The sequence below is a fragment of the Alexandromys fortis genome, unplaced genomic scaffold (genome assembly GCF_014885135.2).
Source record: "Alexandromys fortis isolate MF-2015 unplaced genomic scaffold, M_Fortis_MF-2015_v1.1 scaffold_7, whole genome shotgun sequence".
NCBI lineage: Eukaryota > Metazoa > Chordata > Mammalia > Rodentia > Cricetidae > Alexandromys > Alexandromys fortis.
In genome coordinates, this window is record NW_026067920.1 from 814,050 (window position 1) to 831,800 (window position 17,751).

Genomic DNA, 17,751 nt, shown 5'->3' on the forward strand with positions numbered 1-17,751 from the left:
CGACTTAAGTAACCAGAAGCATTTGTGAGCTAGGATGGAGTTTTAAGCTTCTCCACACCATGGCAACTTGATCTTGCAGTGTCTTTAGTCCCATAGAAAGGTTACATGGAGGTTGTATTTGGAAAGTCCCTGTGCAAATATTTGTTGGTCCAGAAGCCTGTTTGCATATGTAAATCTGCTTATAATTAATTGCATTTGCAGCTGGGGACCGCTTCAGACAGCAGGGCCTTTTCCCATGACTGGTCAACACATACAGGACAGGCTTAGAGCCTCTGAGCTGTCCCCATTTCCCTGACTCTTATTGTGGGTGGCTTTGCTAGGAAACTGCTGCCTAGGGCGGGCACCTACCCTACCCTGCTGCCTCAGTGTTCCCCAGGATGGCAGGTGCTGACCGGAGTGTCACTTCCCGGGTTGTCTCTGTGCACGTCCACCGTTCTGTGGATGTTACTATGAACCCCGTTTACAGATGTGGAAACTAAGGCAGGGCTCTTAGAAGAGGCGGATTTAGGATTTGAGCCCAGGTACCCTGCAGGGGCCCTGCTGCACAGCCCTGCCTTAAGAGAGTCTACGGTGCCACTTGACCGCTGGCCATGCCTCTCAGGACCCACGCTTGCCCTCTGTCCTTCTGGGCTCCTGTCTGGCAGTGCCAGTGTCTGAGCCCCTCCCCCCAGGAACTCTTCCTACTCCTGGGTGCCTCTCAGGTATCCATAGTGACCCCTCAGCTTGTATCATGCGTCCCTGTACCTGGCGAGAAAATGACTTTTTTCTTTACTTTGGTTGCATCTGTCTCTCTTGCTTACCTCACCAGCAGGCCTTCCTGGCTTGCTCCACACCCCTGGGGGACAGCACCTACCATGTGCCATGTGTATGGGTTGTGTTCTGCTCACTTTTAAAGTAAAGGAGTAACTGGCTTCAAGGTCAAAACCAACACAGTTGTACAAAGAGCCTCATGGACAGCCAGGACAAGTGGCTTCCCATCAAGTGGCCCCAGCCATGCCTCCTGCCCCTCACCTAGCCTATGGAAAGATTTCGTTCCCCAAACTTTTCAAAGTGGCAGCTGAAACGTGCAGGCACCTGGGGAGTCTGGGAGTCACAGGGCGACAACCTGAAGAGCCTCAGGGGACCTCGACATCTATTCCTGACAGATAACCGAGGCTTGGCCTACTGAAGGGTCCTCTTTGTCACCCCTAAGGTGGCAGCCTTCAACCCTGTCCCAGGCGCCCCCTGTGTTATCCTGAAATACTGGAGACAGTATGGGCAAGTGTTCTTGTACAGAGAAAAACAAAACAAAACAAACCAACCAACCAATCAGCCAACCAACCAAACACCAGCAACAAGAACCCCACACAAAAGGTTGGCAAGGAAGGGGTGACCTGAGGCTCAGCAGGGAGGGACAGTCTGATACTTCTTCCAGAGCACACTGTGTCCCTTGGATTTGTCCATGTTTGGAGTAGCCACGGTTTCCTTGGGGCTTGCTCTCCGTGAAGAAGTGCTGCAGTCAGAGATAAGCAGGGCTGTGGCCTCATTTATGCGGCCAGACTTCAGTCCTTCCTGAAGCCACGGGTGGCTTTATGCACTTGCACTTCACCCCAAGCCAGGCTGTCGCCCAGAGAGCCTGAGCCAGGAGGAGGATTTATCGGCAGAGCCAGGAGGCCTGTGATGCAGATGAGAGGGATGGGGAGAGTCATCCCTGTCTGACACTGGAGGTGGGGAGGGATCATCTGGCCTGCTGGACTCTTACAGCAGAAGTCAAGAGCACCTGACCCCCACCCCCACCCCATGGTTCCTGACCCTGTGTGGTGCTTTGGGATGAGCTGATGTTCATGCCATGCTTCCCGTGACGGCAAATAGATTCTTCCAGCTTTGAAATCACATCTAAATTAATTATCTTTGCTCCATAGTTGCCTTCACCGTGATGTTCTGCCATCCTTCAGGGAGTTGGTTTCAACACTGGAGTGATTTTGCAGCAAAGACACCCTCTTTGTCTCCTCACTTGCCAGCAAAAGGAAAGCGTTCAATTTAAAACACATTGCTCCAGGTTCTGGGCCTGGGGCTCTCATCTCCCATCATATGCTGTTCTGGGGAGAAGTCCTGAGGGGAGGGAGGGGCAGGCGTGGCTTAGGAGGTGTGCTGGCTAGTTTTATGTCAACTCGACACAAACTGGGGTCCTCAGAGAGGGGGGAACCTCAACTGAGAAAAAAAAAAAAACCCATAAGATCAGATTATAGGCAAACCAGTAGGGCATTTTCTTAATTAGTGATTGATGCCGGAGGATGGTGGTGCCATCCCTGGCCTGGTGGTCCTGATGGTCCTCTCTAAGAAAGCAGGCTGAGCAAGCCATGGGGAGCAAGTCAGTAAGCAGCAGCCCTCCGCGGCCTCTGCAGTGGCTCCTGCCTCCAGCTTCCTGTTCTGCTTGAGTTCCTGCCCTCACTGCTTTTGACAATGAGATGTTATACAGCACTGAAAGTGACAGAAACCCTTTCTTCCCCAAGTTGTTTTGGGTATGGTGTTTCATCACAGCAACAATTTCATTTATGTGGTCCCACCAGTGTAAAGGGGCTTGCCGCCATGCCTGACAGCCTGAGTTTGATCCCGGGGACTCACAAGGGGGAAGGAAGGAATCACTTCCTGTAGGCTATCCTCTGACTTTCACATGTATACTCTGACATATGCATATGCGTGCACACACACACACATAAACAAGAAAAATGTTACAAAAGAAAAAACGTAGGTGAAAGAAATAAGATCAAAAGACCTATGACCAGCGTGGGGACCCCACTTAGTAACCATGCACTGTCAGCTGAAAAGCCAGGCTCAGATCACTGCCGGTGTTTGGGACGATGCATAAGTAAATTGGCGCAGCTTAGTTATATCAGAGTACTCATGCCCTTCTTATTCAGTTTTAAAAATAAGCGATGAGGCTTGGGTCAGCTTCATGTGCAAGGAGGACTCAACAGAGTTCCTTCACCCTCTGAGCACCAACCGCTGGACACTCTGCAGGACACAGAAGAGAGTGACTGACAAACTGCCAATACAGATGCAACTGTCTTTGACATTTCCTGCTTCATGGAAAAGTCTGCCAGACACTATGGGCCTGTAGGCTGAAGATGGATGCCCCAACATTACATAGGAACTTTGGGTGACTGTCCAGGCGGCGAGATGTCTCTGTCAGTTCTAGAGTTTTGGAAGTTGCTTACAAAGCACGTCCTATTAACTTAGGTAATATTATATCTTTCTGGGGTCTTTGATGGAGTTAAAAATAGATAGTTATAGTTTTCCTTAGTTATGATAAAAAAGTAGATATAAATACTGTAACTGTAATTTTCGCTTTATAACTTTTGTTATATGTAATTTTATTATGTTAAAGTTGAGACCTTCCCTTTTACTTATACAGAAAAGGGGAAATGGTGTAGGAAGTCATTCTGTATATGTGTTACTTTCATTGGTTAATGAATAAGGCTGCTTTCGGCCAATGGTTTAACAGAATAAAGCCAAGCAGAAAATCCAAACAGAAATATGTAGAGAGAGTAGGCAGAATCAGAGAGACGCCATGTAGCTGCAGCAGAGACAGATGTCCCCATCAGAGCCCGCCAAAACTTTGCCGATAGGCCACGATCTTGTGGTGATGCACAGATTAATGGAGATGGGTTAGTTTAAAATATAAGAGCTAGCTAAAAATATGCTTAGGCTATTGTCCAAACAATATTGTAAATATTATAGTTTTTGTTGATTATTTTGGGTCTCAGTGGCCAGGAACAAGCAAGCAGCCTCTGACAACAGGCATGGTGGCATATGCCTTTAATTCTAGCATCCAGTAAGAAGAACTCTGTGAGTTCAATACTTAGTCTACATAATTAGTTCCAGGTCAGTCAGGGCTACACAGAGAGACTCTGTCTAATAAATATTTATACAAGTTAATTATTTGTGTGTATGCGCACGTGTATGTGTCTGTGTATGTATGTGTGTGTGTGTGTGCATGTGTGTGCACAGCACTTCCCACAGCCTACATGTGGAGGTCAGAGGACAACCTTCAGGTGTCAATTCCCTTCTTCCATTTTTTATGTGGATTCTAGGGATTGAACTCAGGTCATCTGGCTTGTGTGGCAGGTCTACTTACATGTGGAGTCATCTTACTGGCCCCTGTGTTTTTTGATATTTACCAAGTATTAGCAGTGTTTTTCATTAGTACACACCTTGTTGGGAACTTCTTTATGCACAGAAAAAAGCTAGGCAAACAGTCTGCTGATCCTGATGGTCCAAGACATTCCACCTGGCGGTCTAAGCACCAGAAGCTATCACTTGCTCACCACCATCTCCAGTCTCCTTTGGTGCATGGTGTAAGGCAGAGAGGTAACATTAATTCTCTTCATGCATAGTCCACATCCAGGAACCACTCATGCATCTTGCTGTCATCCCCTCTGGACCTGCTTGAATAAATATACTTGCAGCACTTTGGCTCATTTCTGTGGGATGTCTCTGGGATCTGTCCAGCTCTGTGGTTTTATGTTTTGCTTTGTTTTTGCTTTTTGTTTTTACCCTTACTAAGACACCAGTTGGGTTGGTTAGTTTTATGGCAACTCTACACAACCTAGATTCATTTTGGAAGAGAAATTCTTAATTGAGAAGATGTCTCTATCAGATTGCCCGTAGGCAAGTTTGTAGGTCATTTTCTTGATTGATGATTGATGTGGGAGGACCCAGTTTACTATCAGTGGTGCCACCCCTGAACAGGTAAGGTAGCCTTGGATGCTATAAGGAAGCATGATGAGCAAGCCACGAGGAGCAAGCCAGTAAGCAGCACTCCTCCATGGCTTTTGAATCGGTTCTTGGTCCCGACCTCTTCTGATGATGGACTGTGATGTGGAAGTGTGAAATGAAATAAGCCCATTCCTCCCCAAGTTGCTTTGGTCATGATAGTTATCCTGACGATAGAAACCATAGCAAAATCTGAAACTTTGTAGGAGCCTGGCTAAGCTGGAGTCCTTCACGTGGACGTGTGGTCATCAGGAATGCGAGCAGACCTGCGCATGAATGAGTGGTGTAAGCTACAGCTTCAGTGCCTCCTGGGCCCCAGCGGCATGACTCCAAACTTCTGGACCTTTGTTGTCCTAGTGCCATTTCTGTTGCTGTGCTCAACACCCAGACCAATGGCAGCGTAGGGGAGAAAGGTCTATTTGATTCACAGTTCCAGGCTGCGGTCCATCCTTGTGGGAAGTCGAGGCAGGAACTCGAGGCAGCTGGTCACATCATGTCTAAGAGCAGAGAGATGAATGCATGCCGGGTGGTGCTCAGCTAGCTTTCTCCACTCTTACGTAATCTAGGACCTGACAGGGTGTGGAGTCACCTACTGCTTGCCTGCCTCTCCACACCAATCGAAAGAATTAAGACAGCCCCCGGCAGTAATTCCTCCTGCAGTTATCCCCATAGGTCGACAGGATTTTGACAGCCTGCCATTGAGACTCTCTTCCATGTGATTCCAGGTTGTGTCAAGTTGACAAAACTCATCACTGTCATATCTGTGCTGCCCAGGCCATGGGGAAGGGTTCCATTGCTGTCACAGTGACACCTGTCATCTGTCTTGAGACTATCTTGCCCAGGGTTGGGAATATACAGCTGCAGCCAGAGGTCAAAGAACCAAAACACTACTTCCCCAGAGAACATTCCTTTGACCTTGCTCCACAGCCAGAACATTCTCGAAAAATAAGTAGGGATGCATTTCAGGAGCTCAGCTACAAACATTCTAGAATTGTGTCTGCAATGCTCAATAATTCCCAGGCCAACTCACCATGCAGGAGAATAAATCTAAGTTATTACCGCTGATGCAGGCATTTCCTCATCCCTGAGCCCGGCTTTCCTATTTTTTCCTTCTCCTCTAACAATTGATGGATGTCAGGATAGTGCCTCTCTCTGTTCCTGGAGCTCTTGGTCTGACACTATAGACCTGACCATTTCTGCAGACAGGGCTGTGCTTTCACACACTCAGCGTTTTTCTACAGACTTAACTCAAGCTGTGGGATTTCTGTCTAATAATCCTCACCTGGTTTAGCTGCCCCCGGGTGTGAATTACATGTCCCGCTCAGCCGAGTGCTGCAAGGAGGTCCGTGCTGATGATGAAACACTCGACTGTCCCTGGGAAGGAAGATCAGGCTCTGCTCAGGGCTCAGCTGCTGGCGGTGATCCACGCAGCCATGTCTCTTATGAAAGAGCAGAGAGTGCTGAGAAGAATTCCCTCATAATTTGTGCATGTGCTTGTGTGTATGTGTGCATGCGCATTGCACGTGTGAGTATACAACATGGCAACGTTGACCAAATCAGCAATAAGGAACAATTTCTGGCCATACACGATGAAGACGTCTGAATTACCCCCTTCATGGTACAAATATCATGCGTACCAGAAAGAGGGAGTGGTGGGGGTGACTGGAAATCTCAAGTCTTTAACTAGTGGCTTGTCTCCATTTAATAGTGTCAGTCATTTCAAACCTAGCTTCTGACCCTTCTGGTCCTCCAGGAGTGGTGCTAGGGGGTGGGGGAGTAACCATGAAACGAGAATCCATGGTCCATGCCTTCCTAGAGCGCACTACCTTGGAGGAAGGACAAATGACATACAAACAGCCAATGGATTTCTCACCTGCTGCTGAAAAGCTATGGGCACTTTATAGAGAACAGCCGTACTGGCAAGCAATAAGGGCTTGAAGGCCAAGGTGAGATGCTCAAACTTCACTCAAAATGGGAAGCTGCAGAGTTTTCAATAGAGGACAGGCATGATCTAATCGATACTTACAACTTTTGTTACATTAAAAAATTGTGTGTGTGTTTGTGTGTGTGTGCGCGCATGCATGTGGATGCCATGGTACGTGTGTGGAGGTCAGAGGACAACTTCCAGGGGTTGGTTTTTCTTTAATTCCAGTTATCAGGCTTAGCAGCAAGCACTTTTACTGGCTGAGCCATCTAAACCATTAAGTCATACTTTACAGAGACTGTTCTGGCGGCTGGGCGAGAGTTGATTGTAAGAGGAAGAGATTCTCGAGCTGGAGATCCTCTTAGGGGGCAACTGCAGGGGTTCAGGCAAGAGGTGAGCTGGATTAATAATTAAGCTTGGTGATGGAGATGCAAATCATCAGCCTTGGTGATGGAGACGCAAACCCAGGTTCAGTGTAATCCATAAGGCTTCTCTAGAGAAGCAAAGGCAATGGTGTGTGTGTGAATAAAGACTGGCCCATGGAATTACAAAGGCTAAGGAGCCCCACAATCAGACACCAGCAAGCTACACACTCAGAAGAGCTGACAACGTGCTTTTAGGCCTGGAAAACAGGGGGTTGATGTGAGTTCTAGGCTTAGTCAAAAGGCCTGAGAATGAATAGAGGCAGTGGTGGGAGACTTGAGCCAGGGCTGAAGAAGCCAGGAGCTCCAGTGCTGGCAGGGTTGATGTTGAGAGTGGCTGCTTCGCTACCCATATTCCTTTCCACACTGCTCAGGTCTTCGTGTGCTACCTAGCCTTCACCACACTGGGGGAATTTTCCGGTCTCTCAGTACATCGGTCCATTGCTGACTTTATCCAGAAACACCAAGACTTAGCCCAAAGCGATCAGTGGGAATGGGAAGTCAGGAGCTCACCCATGGAGAGGACACACTGTTTGGAAATTTCTCCACTGGAAACCCCAGTGTGACCCTTTCATACATGGGCTTGATGGAAAGGAATCAACAGTTGCATCATGGGAATAACAGGTGCTCTGAGAAAAAGGTGGGGGAAACCCTCTGAGACCACCTTGGGGTAACACAACAGCACTCCTGCTTCTCGTAGTAAAGATTTATTTGGTTTTCATAACCCTTCAGTGAAAGGGTGGCTCCTTCGCACCGCATAAAAGCCTTGTAAATACATTGCAGAAGCAGTAAAAAATGCCTTAACATGAGAGAAAGGAAGGAAAGCTTGTGTGGGAAGGAAGCATAAAGTTGAAGTCTCTTTGGGTTTAGCGGCGACCAGAAAGAATAGTCCCATGATTTCATTAAAGCACCCACAAAGACTCGGGGTTTTGCTGCTCTCAAGCCGCTTGCTCCCCAAAGAGAAGCCAGTGTGTACTTTACTGTTTGTGTCTCTTATGCTCCATGAGACACTTATAAGCTGACTTCCAACCTGTGCACAAAGCAGGCTTGGCTGTATAATCCTTACTGGTGTTCCAGAAGGCAGAGAGACACATGGAAGGTCTAACGGCTGCACTAAAGGGAGGCGTGGGGTGCTGAGAATCCGCTTTGGGCAGCTGGCCCAGCTTCAGGCCTCTGGGTCATTCTTCTGGCCCACCTGCTTTCTTAGCTCTGCCAGCCTGGAGGAGCCGTGCTCTCAGGGATCGGGTATTCTAAAGCACTGCAGTCATCTGTGAGGAACACCAAGTCCTGGAAAAGACAAGCCAGGAGTGAGCAGGTGTGCTGCTGTGGGTGTCTCTGGGGCCCATGAGCAGACTAGGGCTCCTGTCACCCTTCAAGATGATCCGAGCATTGCTGGTGTATAGAAATACACCTCCGTCCCCAGGGAGAGCTAGTGTCTTCTTTCTTCACATCCACATTGGTATTTGCTCAGGCTTTGGTCGACCAGATGGACAGATGGTTGAGTGGTTGGCAGAATGAATGGGTGCAGCTATTGCTGAATACCGCTAGCTCCCACCTCCATCTACACCAGCCAGTGCACGCCCCATGCCAGAAGGAACTCTGTTAATTTCAACTTCCTTTCCCACAACAAACCAAAGGAGTTTAGGAACTAAGAGGGACTGGCATAGGACGAACTGTCAGCAAACTAAAGATTCAGGAGTGGAGGGCCTTACTCTGAGCCAGGCAGGTGCCTCCATGCATGCATACATGTGCCCCCCACATCCTCTCCCCACGCACTCTGTCTCTCTCACACACACATAAACACACAAGAGTCTGAGGAGGTAGCTCAGAAGGTAAAATCATTTCCCGCACAAGCACAATGATCTGAGTTCAAATCTCAGCACTCATGTAAGAGGCTGCGCATGGCTGTGCACATGTAATACCAGTACTGTAGGGAGCAGAGTGGAAGGATATTTGGGGCTTACATTTCCCAGCAAGACACTTGATGTCTCCTTCTGGCATCCTCTTGTGTACATGTACCACACATTTATATTCTCTCTCTCTGTCTCTCTCTCTCTCTCTAACTCTCTCTGTCTCTGTCTTTATCTCTCTCTGTCTCTCTCTCTGTCTCTCTCTCTCTCTGTCTCTCTCTCTCTCTCTCTCTCACACACACACACACACACACACACTAGCATTTTTTAAAGGAACTTGGAATTTAGAGTTGTACATTTAGTCACCTTGCTAGGCATCTTAGGGAGAGAGAGTACAGAGTGGGCACACTGTAAGGGTATAATTATTAGGACCTTTACCCTGATGTCACCAGATGGCCACTAAGTCCCAAATGTCAGGGAAGGTGAACACGAGGACATAGCTATCTGGCTGGCTGGGTTTGAGGGACCACGGTGTTAGCTTTCTGTTCCCTTCCTTCCCAGCACCAGCTCCTCGGATGGCATCACTCCCACCTAGACTCTCCTCCTTCGGGAAGGGTCCTCTGGCTCTTTTACTCTGCCTCGAGTGTCTATGGAATGGCCTAGGAGTGAGTAGCCTGTACTGCCTCCATTTGTGGCCTTGGGAGGTGAGGAGTCCCATTCTGAATCCTGCTCACCTAACAGGGGTGATTACTGTTGCAGAAAGTCTGCTGGGACTGGAAGTCCCTCCCCCAACCCCTCCCAGCCCTCTTTCCAGCCCTCCTCCCTGTGATGTCCATAGGAAAAGAAAAGGGGTCTAGAGTGCCTCACACACCCGCCTGCAGAAGGAGTTCATGATGGTATACAGCTTCCGCACTTTGTCCTTCAGAGTGTCCACTTCAGCCATTTTCCAGCACTGAGGAGAGGCCACAAAATCCCGCAGCTTGGCCAGCACACAGTAATTCTGAGAGTGGGGATAAGAGAGGGCTTTGGGAGAAGTAGGAGCCAGGGGACCAGAGACTGAGCTTAGGAGTCCTCCAACATAGCCTAAGACCTCTTCTCACCCTGGCTGCCCCCTCAGCCAGTAACAGAGCTGGTTCATACCCCCTACCCCACCCTGCTTCACCCCACCCCACCCCACCCCATCCTTCCCCATCCCACCCACCCCGCCCTGCCCCACCCACCCCTCCCCACATCATCCCACCCTGCCCCGCCCACCCCACCCCACCCCGCCCTGCTCCACCCCACCCTTCCCTGTCCCACCCCTCCCCACCCTGCCCTGCCCCACCCCACCTCACCCCACCCCACCCTGCCCCCTCCCAATCCCTCCTCACCACACCCCACCTCACCCCACCATGTTCTGCCCCACCAGGCATACTCTCTTACGTGGATATCCAGGTAGAGCGGAGGCAAGTACCTCACACATGAATCCTGCGGGAATAAAGCAAGTGGATGGGACAGCTGGTCACAATCTCTTCCCTGCCAACTGTCCCCCAGCCGATAGCAGCAGGGCTTTTTCCCTGATGCCATGGCACACACCTACAACACATCTTGCATCATGATACCTGTTCTCTAAGAATCTTACTTCAAAGCATAGCCTTTACAATAACTGTGAGTTAGGACACCATTTTATACAAGCACATGTGTACAGGGAAGGAAGGGAACAGAAAGCTAACACCGTGGTCCCCCAAACCCAGCACCAACATGTGTATGACATTATGTAGTATTGTAGATATAATGCATTCATGTATGCAAACTGATTTTATAGCAGCCAACTGTATGAAGACTACATACCCACATGAATATATTCTTATATATCTGTGTAAGAGCTTTAGGCTACAAGCCAGGCACAGCAAAGTATGTAAGATATAACAGCACCATTAAGAGGCGTGAGCGTATGTGTGTGTATGTGTGCTTGTGTGTGCGCAGGACCAAAGCCCTGCCTATCTAGTGCCCTCCCCTCTATGAACCTCTGCGTGAGCTAGGCTGCTGTTTTCCTTCTCTGTGACTCAGTTCCCCAGTTGTGAAACAAAATTTTGAGCGTGTTGTCTTCTACTTCGTCCCACCCTGCAGTTCTGGGTCTCTGTTCTTACCTTCTGGCGTCAAATGCTCTGTTTCATGGTGAGGGACATTTCTCTAGACAATCGTCTAAAGAAGCATGGCATGAATGAGCACAAGCTTATCGGATGGTATTGTTGATAGGCAGCTTGCCGAGCCACTGGCGCAATGTAACACACAGTTCACAGCCACCATAGGTAAGAACTTGTGAAGAGTGAATGCCGCTCCAATTGTTATAGCAGCAAAGGCCTCTAGGTGGCAGGACCACAAACACTTTTTTTCCTCAGTCCTATGTATTTTCCTGCTGTTCTACAGCCTATCATTTTTATCACACGACAGTAATACGTGCAATTTAACTTTTGAAAAGAAAATACAAAGTGTTAAGATAATGTGAGCCCCAGTACCCGAGGAATGTTGGGCTCTGTTTGAAGCCTGTGCAAGCAGCTGAGTAACACTTTCGAAGTTTACCCAGACTCTTAGGGAAGTCCAGTGTGTTTGGCTCCTATTAGAGATAAGCAGGCAACTCAGCTCTCCCTCCTTTGAAGAACCCCCCAGGGGACACCCCCAAGTTCCTGGGGTCTTCCTCTGAGGATGGGGCTAACATTTGTCCTGTGTCCCTGTGGTCAATCCTTTCAGTCCCATTGCACCCAGGAAGATGCTGTTATCCCTGTTCTTTACAGAGAAGGGAGCCGAGGCAGGGCGCTGAGTAATTGTCCCACAGTCCTTCAGCAGATAAGGAGTGTGTCACTCTTGGCATACATTAGGCTAATGACAGAAATAAAGAAGCTTCATTCCTTAGTTCTGTGTAACCCTAAACTATCTATCTGTCTGTCTATTATCTATCTATCTATCTATCTATCTATCTATCTATCTATCTATCTATCTATCTATCTATCTATCTATCTATCTAATCAATCTGTCTTCCCAAGACAAAGGAGGCAAGTGAAGAACTTACCTCAGGCTCTGAAGCCTGCAGGCTCTGGAAGTCTGCCATGATCTCACGACTCAGGGTCAGCATCCGGGAGTAGCAGGTAGGGGGCGCAGGCTGTACTGCCAGAGGCCAGACCAACACCACCAGCAGCAGCGGCAGCAACAGAGGCAATGTCCTGGGTTCCATTGTGCCTGCTACCGCTGGGCCAGCTGTTCCTTTTAAACAGCTGCTGGGGGGGGGGGGGGATATCCAGAGCTCAGGCTCCCCACCTTTTTCCTGTGGCGTCCCTGCCAGGGCCAGGCATCCAAGGAGGGTGGGACCAAGGACGTGACACGCCCATAGGGTCTGGGACACTGGGTTCTTTCAGAAGGAAACTGTAATAATGGGAGGGGGAGAGTTTGCAGGGCTGGGGGACTGGAGGCACCCAGAAGGGAAACAGGCGCTCATTTTCTACCAGAAATGTCTCTCACGACAGAAGCAGCAGTTGAGAGGCTGAGAGGGGAAAAGGGAATGGGAGATTGGATCAGAGGCCAGGATGAGGAAGTCTTGTCTGGTGTCAGAGTTGGGGGACTGTTTCCTAAGGCTGACTGATGTCCTGGACAGAATTCGGGGTAGAGGAGAGCTAGGGTGCCCCTAATCCTTCCAGTCTGCTGGGCAGTACAAAGTGTAGGACTGGAGTCAGGCAGACTGGGTACCTCATCCACACCCCAGGCACTAAATAGGATGGAGACTGTTGGATGGAGCTCTGGGTCTCGGGGAGAGGCTTCCTCTGTACCTCTTGACTGTGTGACCGTCACTGAACTCCTACTAAGGCTCCCAGAGGACAGAAAAATAAAAGACTCCATCTTTTTAGTGCTGAAGCAGCACTGAAAGGGAAAGTACCACCCTCAGATGCTGAGGTGCAGAATGGCTCTGTCCTCTCTCTGGTGATATTTTTGGACCAATTTCTTAAATCATCTTTGCTTTCCCACTGTGTACAATGGAGTGACAAGTGTCCCATGCTCAGGCCACAGGGACAAATAGTCAGGATGCTACCCAGGCCAGGCAGAACTTACGCCAGTCACATCAGGAGTCACCAAGACTTCTGAGCTAATATTATGGCCACAGCTAAGGTCTGACTTGGCCCCAGGAAACAGTCCCAAAGAGTGATAATGGGAATCACAGGACCCTGCATGTTGCCTAGATACCAGCACACATCAGGGTGACAGCAGCAGCAGGTGCCATGCGTCACAGTACAGCAGTGTAATGTGTGGGTCACTCTATTCCCCAGACAAGAGAGCAGTAGGTCATGGGGGAGGATGGCACTGGGTAGTGGCGCCAGGACTCCAGACCCACGTCTGGACCTGTCTGGCACCAAAGCCGCCTGCTTCCAGGGGACTGTCGGAGCTGCTCATTTGATGACCTCAGTGACAGAAACAGAGCATGGTGTCCCAGATGCAGGCAGGACTGAGGTAGCCACAAAGATGAATACCCGGCCCTGTGTTTGTGGGAGAATCCCTCCCCCAGACCTGGTGGTTGTTCCCCATCCGTAAACAGGGGGTTCAGTGTGGCAATGTCTGCCAGGACCCACATTTTGTTCATCTATTTTCCAGTGTTCATGTCCTGGGTAGGGATCATAAGCTGCCCCTTCCTGTTTTGCAGGCAACAGTGTGTTCCCCCCAAATCCTTCAGAGAGTTGACCTTGGATGTGAGACCTGGGGAAAACAGTGCTCAGTGGGCAGAATGGTGTGGAGTGCTGGGGGCAGATCACCAAAGAGCTCCTTTCTTCTGGGTGTGGAGTCTGCACAGTCTGGCTTTCCTGGAGCAGGGTCTGTGTGGCTCCTGGCAAACGCACTACCTGGCTAGGGACTGCAGGTCTGTTTGAGATACCCCAGTACTTCTGGCTGTGTTAACACTGATCTCAAACCCAGGCCACAGGGAGAACCAAACTCAGGCTCCAAACAAGTCCCCTGCAGCATTTTGACATTACACTGCTCGGATGCATAGTCCTGTGTGTGTTTGGCCAAGACAAATGTGTCCCTGGGAGGCTGACTGTGCTCCTCTAGGCCACCATGTGTGACTGTGAGCAGAGCTTCTCTCACGATTCAGATGAGTGCCATGCTCCAGGGTGGCTTCTCGGCCTGGCACTCAGAATTCACACATCCTGTTTATGGATCAAATGAGTGGCAGACGGGTCTCATGGTGGACACGGATCCTGGATAAAACCTGGTTGACATTGGAGCCCTGAGAGTCATCATTCAGCGGTAGACAGGGTACTTAGCCAGGCCCATCAGGACCCCAGATGAGACTTTGTAAAATGATACATGGGTGGATAGAAAGAACCCCCCCAATTGAACAAGTGCCTCAGACCACTTTCTGAGAAGACAGTAGAGAAGGGAGAGCCTCCGTGGAGTTCAAGGACTATCGGGGTGCGTGTGAGGTACTCTAGCTCACACCTTGGGTCCTGAGCATGAGATGTTTTCTGTGTCCTCAAGGATGGTCTCTCCTCCAGGATGGATAGCCATTCTGTGTGTGTGTGTGTGCGCCCAGTTATGTGCATGTATGCATTTATGTGCACATATATGTTTATTTGTATGTATGTGTTTATGTGTATGTATGCACATATGTGAATGTATATGTTTACATGTACATGGAGGCTAGAAGTCAGCATCAGGTGTCTTTTCCAGGCACTCTCCACCTTGTTTCTTAAGAAAAGGCCCCTTGTTGACCGGCTCACCAATTCAGCTAGACCGGCTGGCCACAGAATTCCAAGTCTCTGCTTTCCCAGCACTGAGATTACAGGCATGTGCTGTCACACATCGTATTTCTATGTGAGTGTAGGGGACCTCGTGGTTGTATGGGAATATCTCCTGAGCCCTGGAAGTCTGACTTTTTCATCTCGACGTTCAGGTGCCTTAAGATCACTCTTGCTATGCAAATATCAGCATAAAAAAAGTGGGCTAAGAAACCCACATGATATACATATACACACACACACACATATGCACCCACTTCCCCTTTTCCCCTTGCGCCTGCCTTGGATGTCCCACCCCAGCCCCTCCAAACCCTTATTGCTGTGACTCCGATAATAAGGCACCCCAGAGAGTCTTTTGTATGTCTTCCAAGATGACTCCTATCCCCAACAGTGTCTTAGATGAGGTCCAGACCGCTCTGTAGCACGGACCTCTTTTCTGCCAGGAATGTTGCAGAGTGACAGAGCCTGAGGCTGTCTTAGCAGATACAAGCTGTATTCTCAAGCAGATTATTCCTGTATTTGCTAGACACAGTGCCTCCCAGAGTCTCCTGTGGGCCCTGCTGGAGAAAACTGAACCAGCGAGGCTTCTGCCTCACGGAGGGCAATCGACATATTGAGCAACAGCAGAAACCTGTGCTTCAGAGCTCCAAACCCAGTTCTGCTGGCCAGCCTTGCAGCAGCTCCATTCTGTTTGAGACTCGAGGAATGTGGAGTGTGTGTGTGTGTGTGTGTGTGTGTGTGTGTATGTGTATTTGAATGTGCAATGTCCCCATTCAGCACACATATTTGAACATGTTTCCCGGCAGGTGGAACTCTTTAAGTGGTTGTGGAGCCTTTAAGACACTGGTTCTCAACCTGTGGGTCAGGACCTCGTTGGTAGTCTAATAACCCTTTTACAAGGGTCACATATCAGATATCCTGCACATCAGATATTCATGTCAAAATTTATAACAGTAGTGAAATTACAGTTATGAAGTAGCAATGAAATTTTATGGTTGGGTCACCACAACATGAGGAACTGTATTAAATGGTCAGAGCATTAGGAAGATTGAGAACCACTGCTTTAGGAGGTTAGCTGCCTGAAGTCTACACTGGTGGCACGCTCTTGTCCCCTCTTCACTTCCTGGTTTGTTTGTTCTTTTTTTCTTTCTTATTATTATTTTATTTTATATTTTATTTATTTATTAAAGATTTCTGCCTCCTCCCCGCCACCGCCTCCCATTTTCCTCCTCCTCCCCCAATCAACTCCCCCTCCCTCATCAGCCCGAAGAGCAGTCAGGGTTCCCTGCCCTGTGGGAAGTCCAAGGACCACCCACCTCCTTCCAGGTCTAGTAGGGTGAGCATCCAAACAGCCTAGGCTCCCCCAAAGCCAGTACGTGCAGTAGGATCAAAACCCAGTGCCATTGTTCTTGAGGTCTCAGTAGTCCTCATTGTCCGCTATGTTCAGGGAGTCCGGTTTTAACCCAGGCCTTTTCAGATCCAGGCCAGCTGGCCTTGGTGAGTTCCCGATAGAACATCCCCATTGTCTCAGTGTGTGGGTGCACCCCTCGCGGTCCTGAGTTCCTTGCTCGTGCTCTCTCTCCTTCTTCTCCTGATTTGGACCTTGAGATTTCAGTCTGGTGCTCCAATGTGGGTCTCTGTCTCCTTTCATCGCCTGTTTGTAAGTTACCTAGATTTGGGTATTTATTAAAGCTACACAAAGCCGGTGATGGCAGTGTACGTTCTCCGTACGTGAGCTCAGGTTTTCAGGGCTTGGATCCTGCTTAGCCATTCTGGAGGAAGAACATTTGGCTTTCCTCTTGTCTGTTCAGATGGGCATGCTCTAACAAGTGATGCTGGTGGCCAAGGTGCTCAGCCCCAAGGGGTTATGGGAAAGTCCTGAGAACACCATAAACACGAAGTCATTGTTTGCTCCAGCCCTGTGTAACTTGGCTGGAACACAGAGCATCCGTCCCGCGTGCTCTCTGTGGCTCCTGTCCTATGGTCATTATAAAGGATGGCCGTGTCAATATCAGTGCTCCTCTGTTGTCTCATCCCCAGCCAGGGATCATCATGGCCAGTGATAAAGGGGTCCAGGGCAGGAGACAGCTCACGGTATCAAAGCCAGCACTGAAGGCTACCTCCAGAGTGAAGAGCTACCTCTGGGTCTCCATACTTGTCCTGTAATTGGAGTCTGGAGCCAGTGACTGGTGGGTGGTCTCATCCTAATGGAGATGGTCAGTTGTTCCTGGGGTGGGGAACAGAAACTACAGCCAGCCAAGATGCAGTTTACAGGGCTCCCATTGACAACAGCATCCCTATGTTTGCTGGACATTTTGGAGCTATGACTGTGTCACTCTTGGCAAAGCCAAGTGGAAAGTTGACCCACCCAGTCCCAAGTGAGGGCATAAAGACCAACACTGGACTCTGCTGTGGGCAGAAATTATGAAAACATCATCTTTTGGAAGAAAGAACTCCAAATGCTCCCAAACACGGGTTCAGGCTCTAAAGGGCAGTGACCACAAGATGAGTACTGCCCCAACATTTCCCCCAGCGCTGTTTCTGCAGAGAGGATGAGGCATACGCCTTCCAAGAAGAGATCTGCTTTAGCTCTGCAAAAGACCATGGGCTTCAGCTATGACCTCATTCCTGTCACCGTGAGACCATGGGCCTTGTCATCACTAGGCTTTCTCAGATGCCAGGGGCTCCTACATTCAAACACAGAGGTGAAGGTGAAGCCACCAGGAAGTCCCTGGATTGGTGGTCACTCTCTTTGAGGACTCCCTGTGGGTTCTGGCCAGCAGACATGCCCGGTCTCTTCTCTCCTGTATCTAGGTCAGGGTGGAGCACCCTGAAGGTACACACAGTCTTGTAGGTTGTCTTATGCAATGACACGGTGCAGAAGATGATGGGTTTTCTTGCCAATCATAAGCTTCTGGAGGCTGTATGTGCTAGATATTCATATAGTGGAGAATCACATGTGTGTTTGATGTATGTATTATAGACCTCTGTCTCTATTGTCTCTCATCTGCCTGCCTATTTATCTGTCACTTACCATATCT

General features: G+C 49.3%; 1 protein-coding gene across 1 annotated transcript; it reads right to left on the bottom strand.

Annotated features, from left to right (window-relative positions):
- Positions 1 to 8,304: 8,304 nt before the first annotated feature.
- On the bottom strand, positions 8,305 to 12,162 carry Cytl1 (cytokine like 1). The gene is made up of 4 exons (XM_050140772.1): positions 12,001 to 12,162; positions 10,374 to 10,418; positions 9,823 to 9,951; positions 8,305 to 8,388 (listed from the first exon to the last, which is right to left on the bottom strand). The coding sequence occupies exons 1-4, from the start codon at positions 12,160 to 12,162 to the stop codon at positions 8,305 to 8,307; spliced, it is 420 nt and encodes a 139-aa protein (XP_049996729.1).
- Between the last annotated feature and the right edge of the window lie 5,589 nt (positions 12,163 to 17,751).

Excerpts from the sequence above, each read along its gene's own strand:
- Cytl1 (XM_050140772.1), bottom strand. The coding sequence starts at position 12,162 with ATGGAACCCAGGACATTGCCTCTGTTGCTGCCGCTGCTGCTGGTGGTG. Across the intron at positions 10,419-12,000 it reads TGCAGGCTTCAGAGCCTGAG|GATTCATGTGTGAGGTACTT; the intron begins GTAAGTTCTTCA and ends TTATTCCCGCAG. Across the intron at positions 9,952-10,373 it reads CGCTCTACCTGGATATCCAC|AATTACTGTGTGCTGGCCAA; the intron begins GTAAGAGAGTAT and ends CCCCACTCTCAG.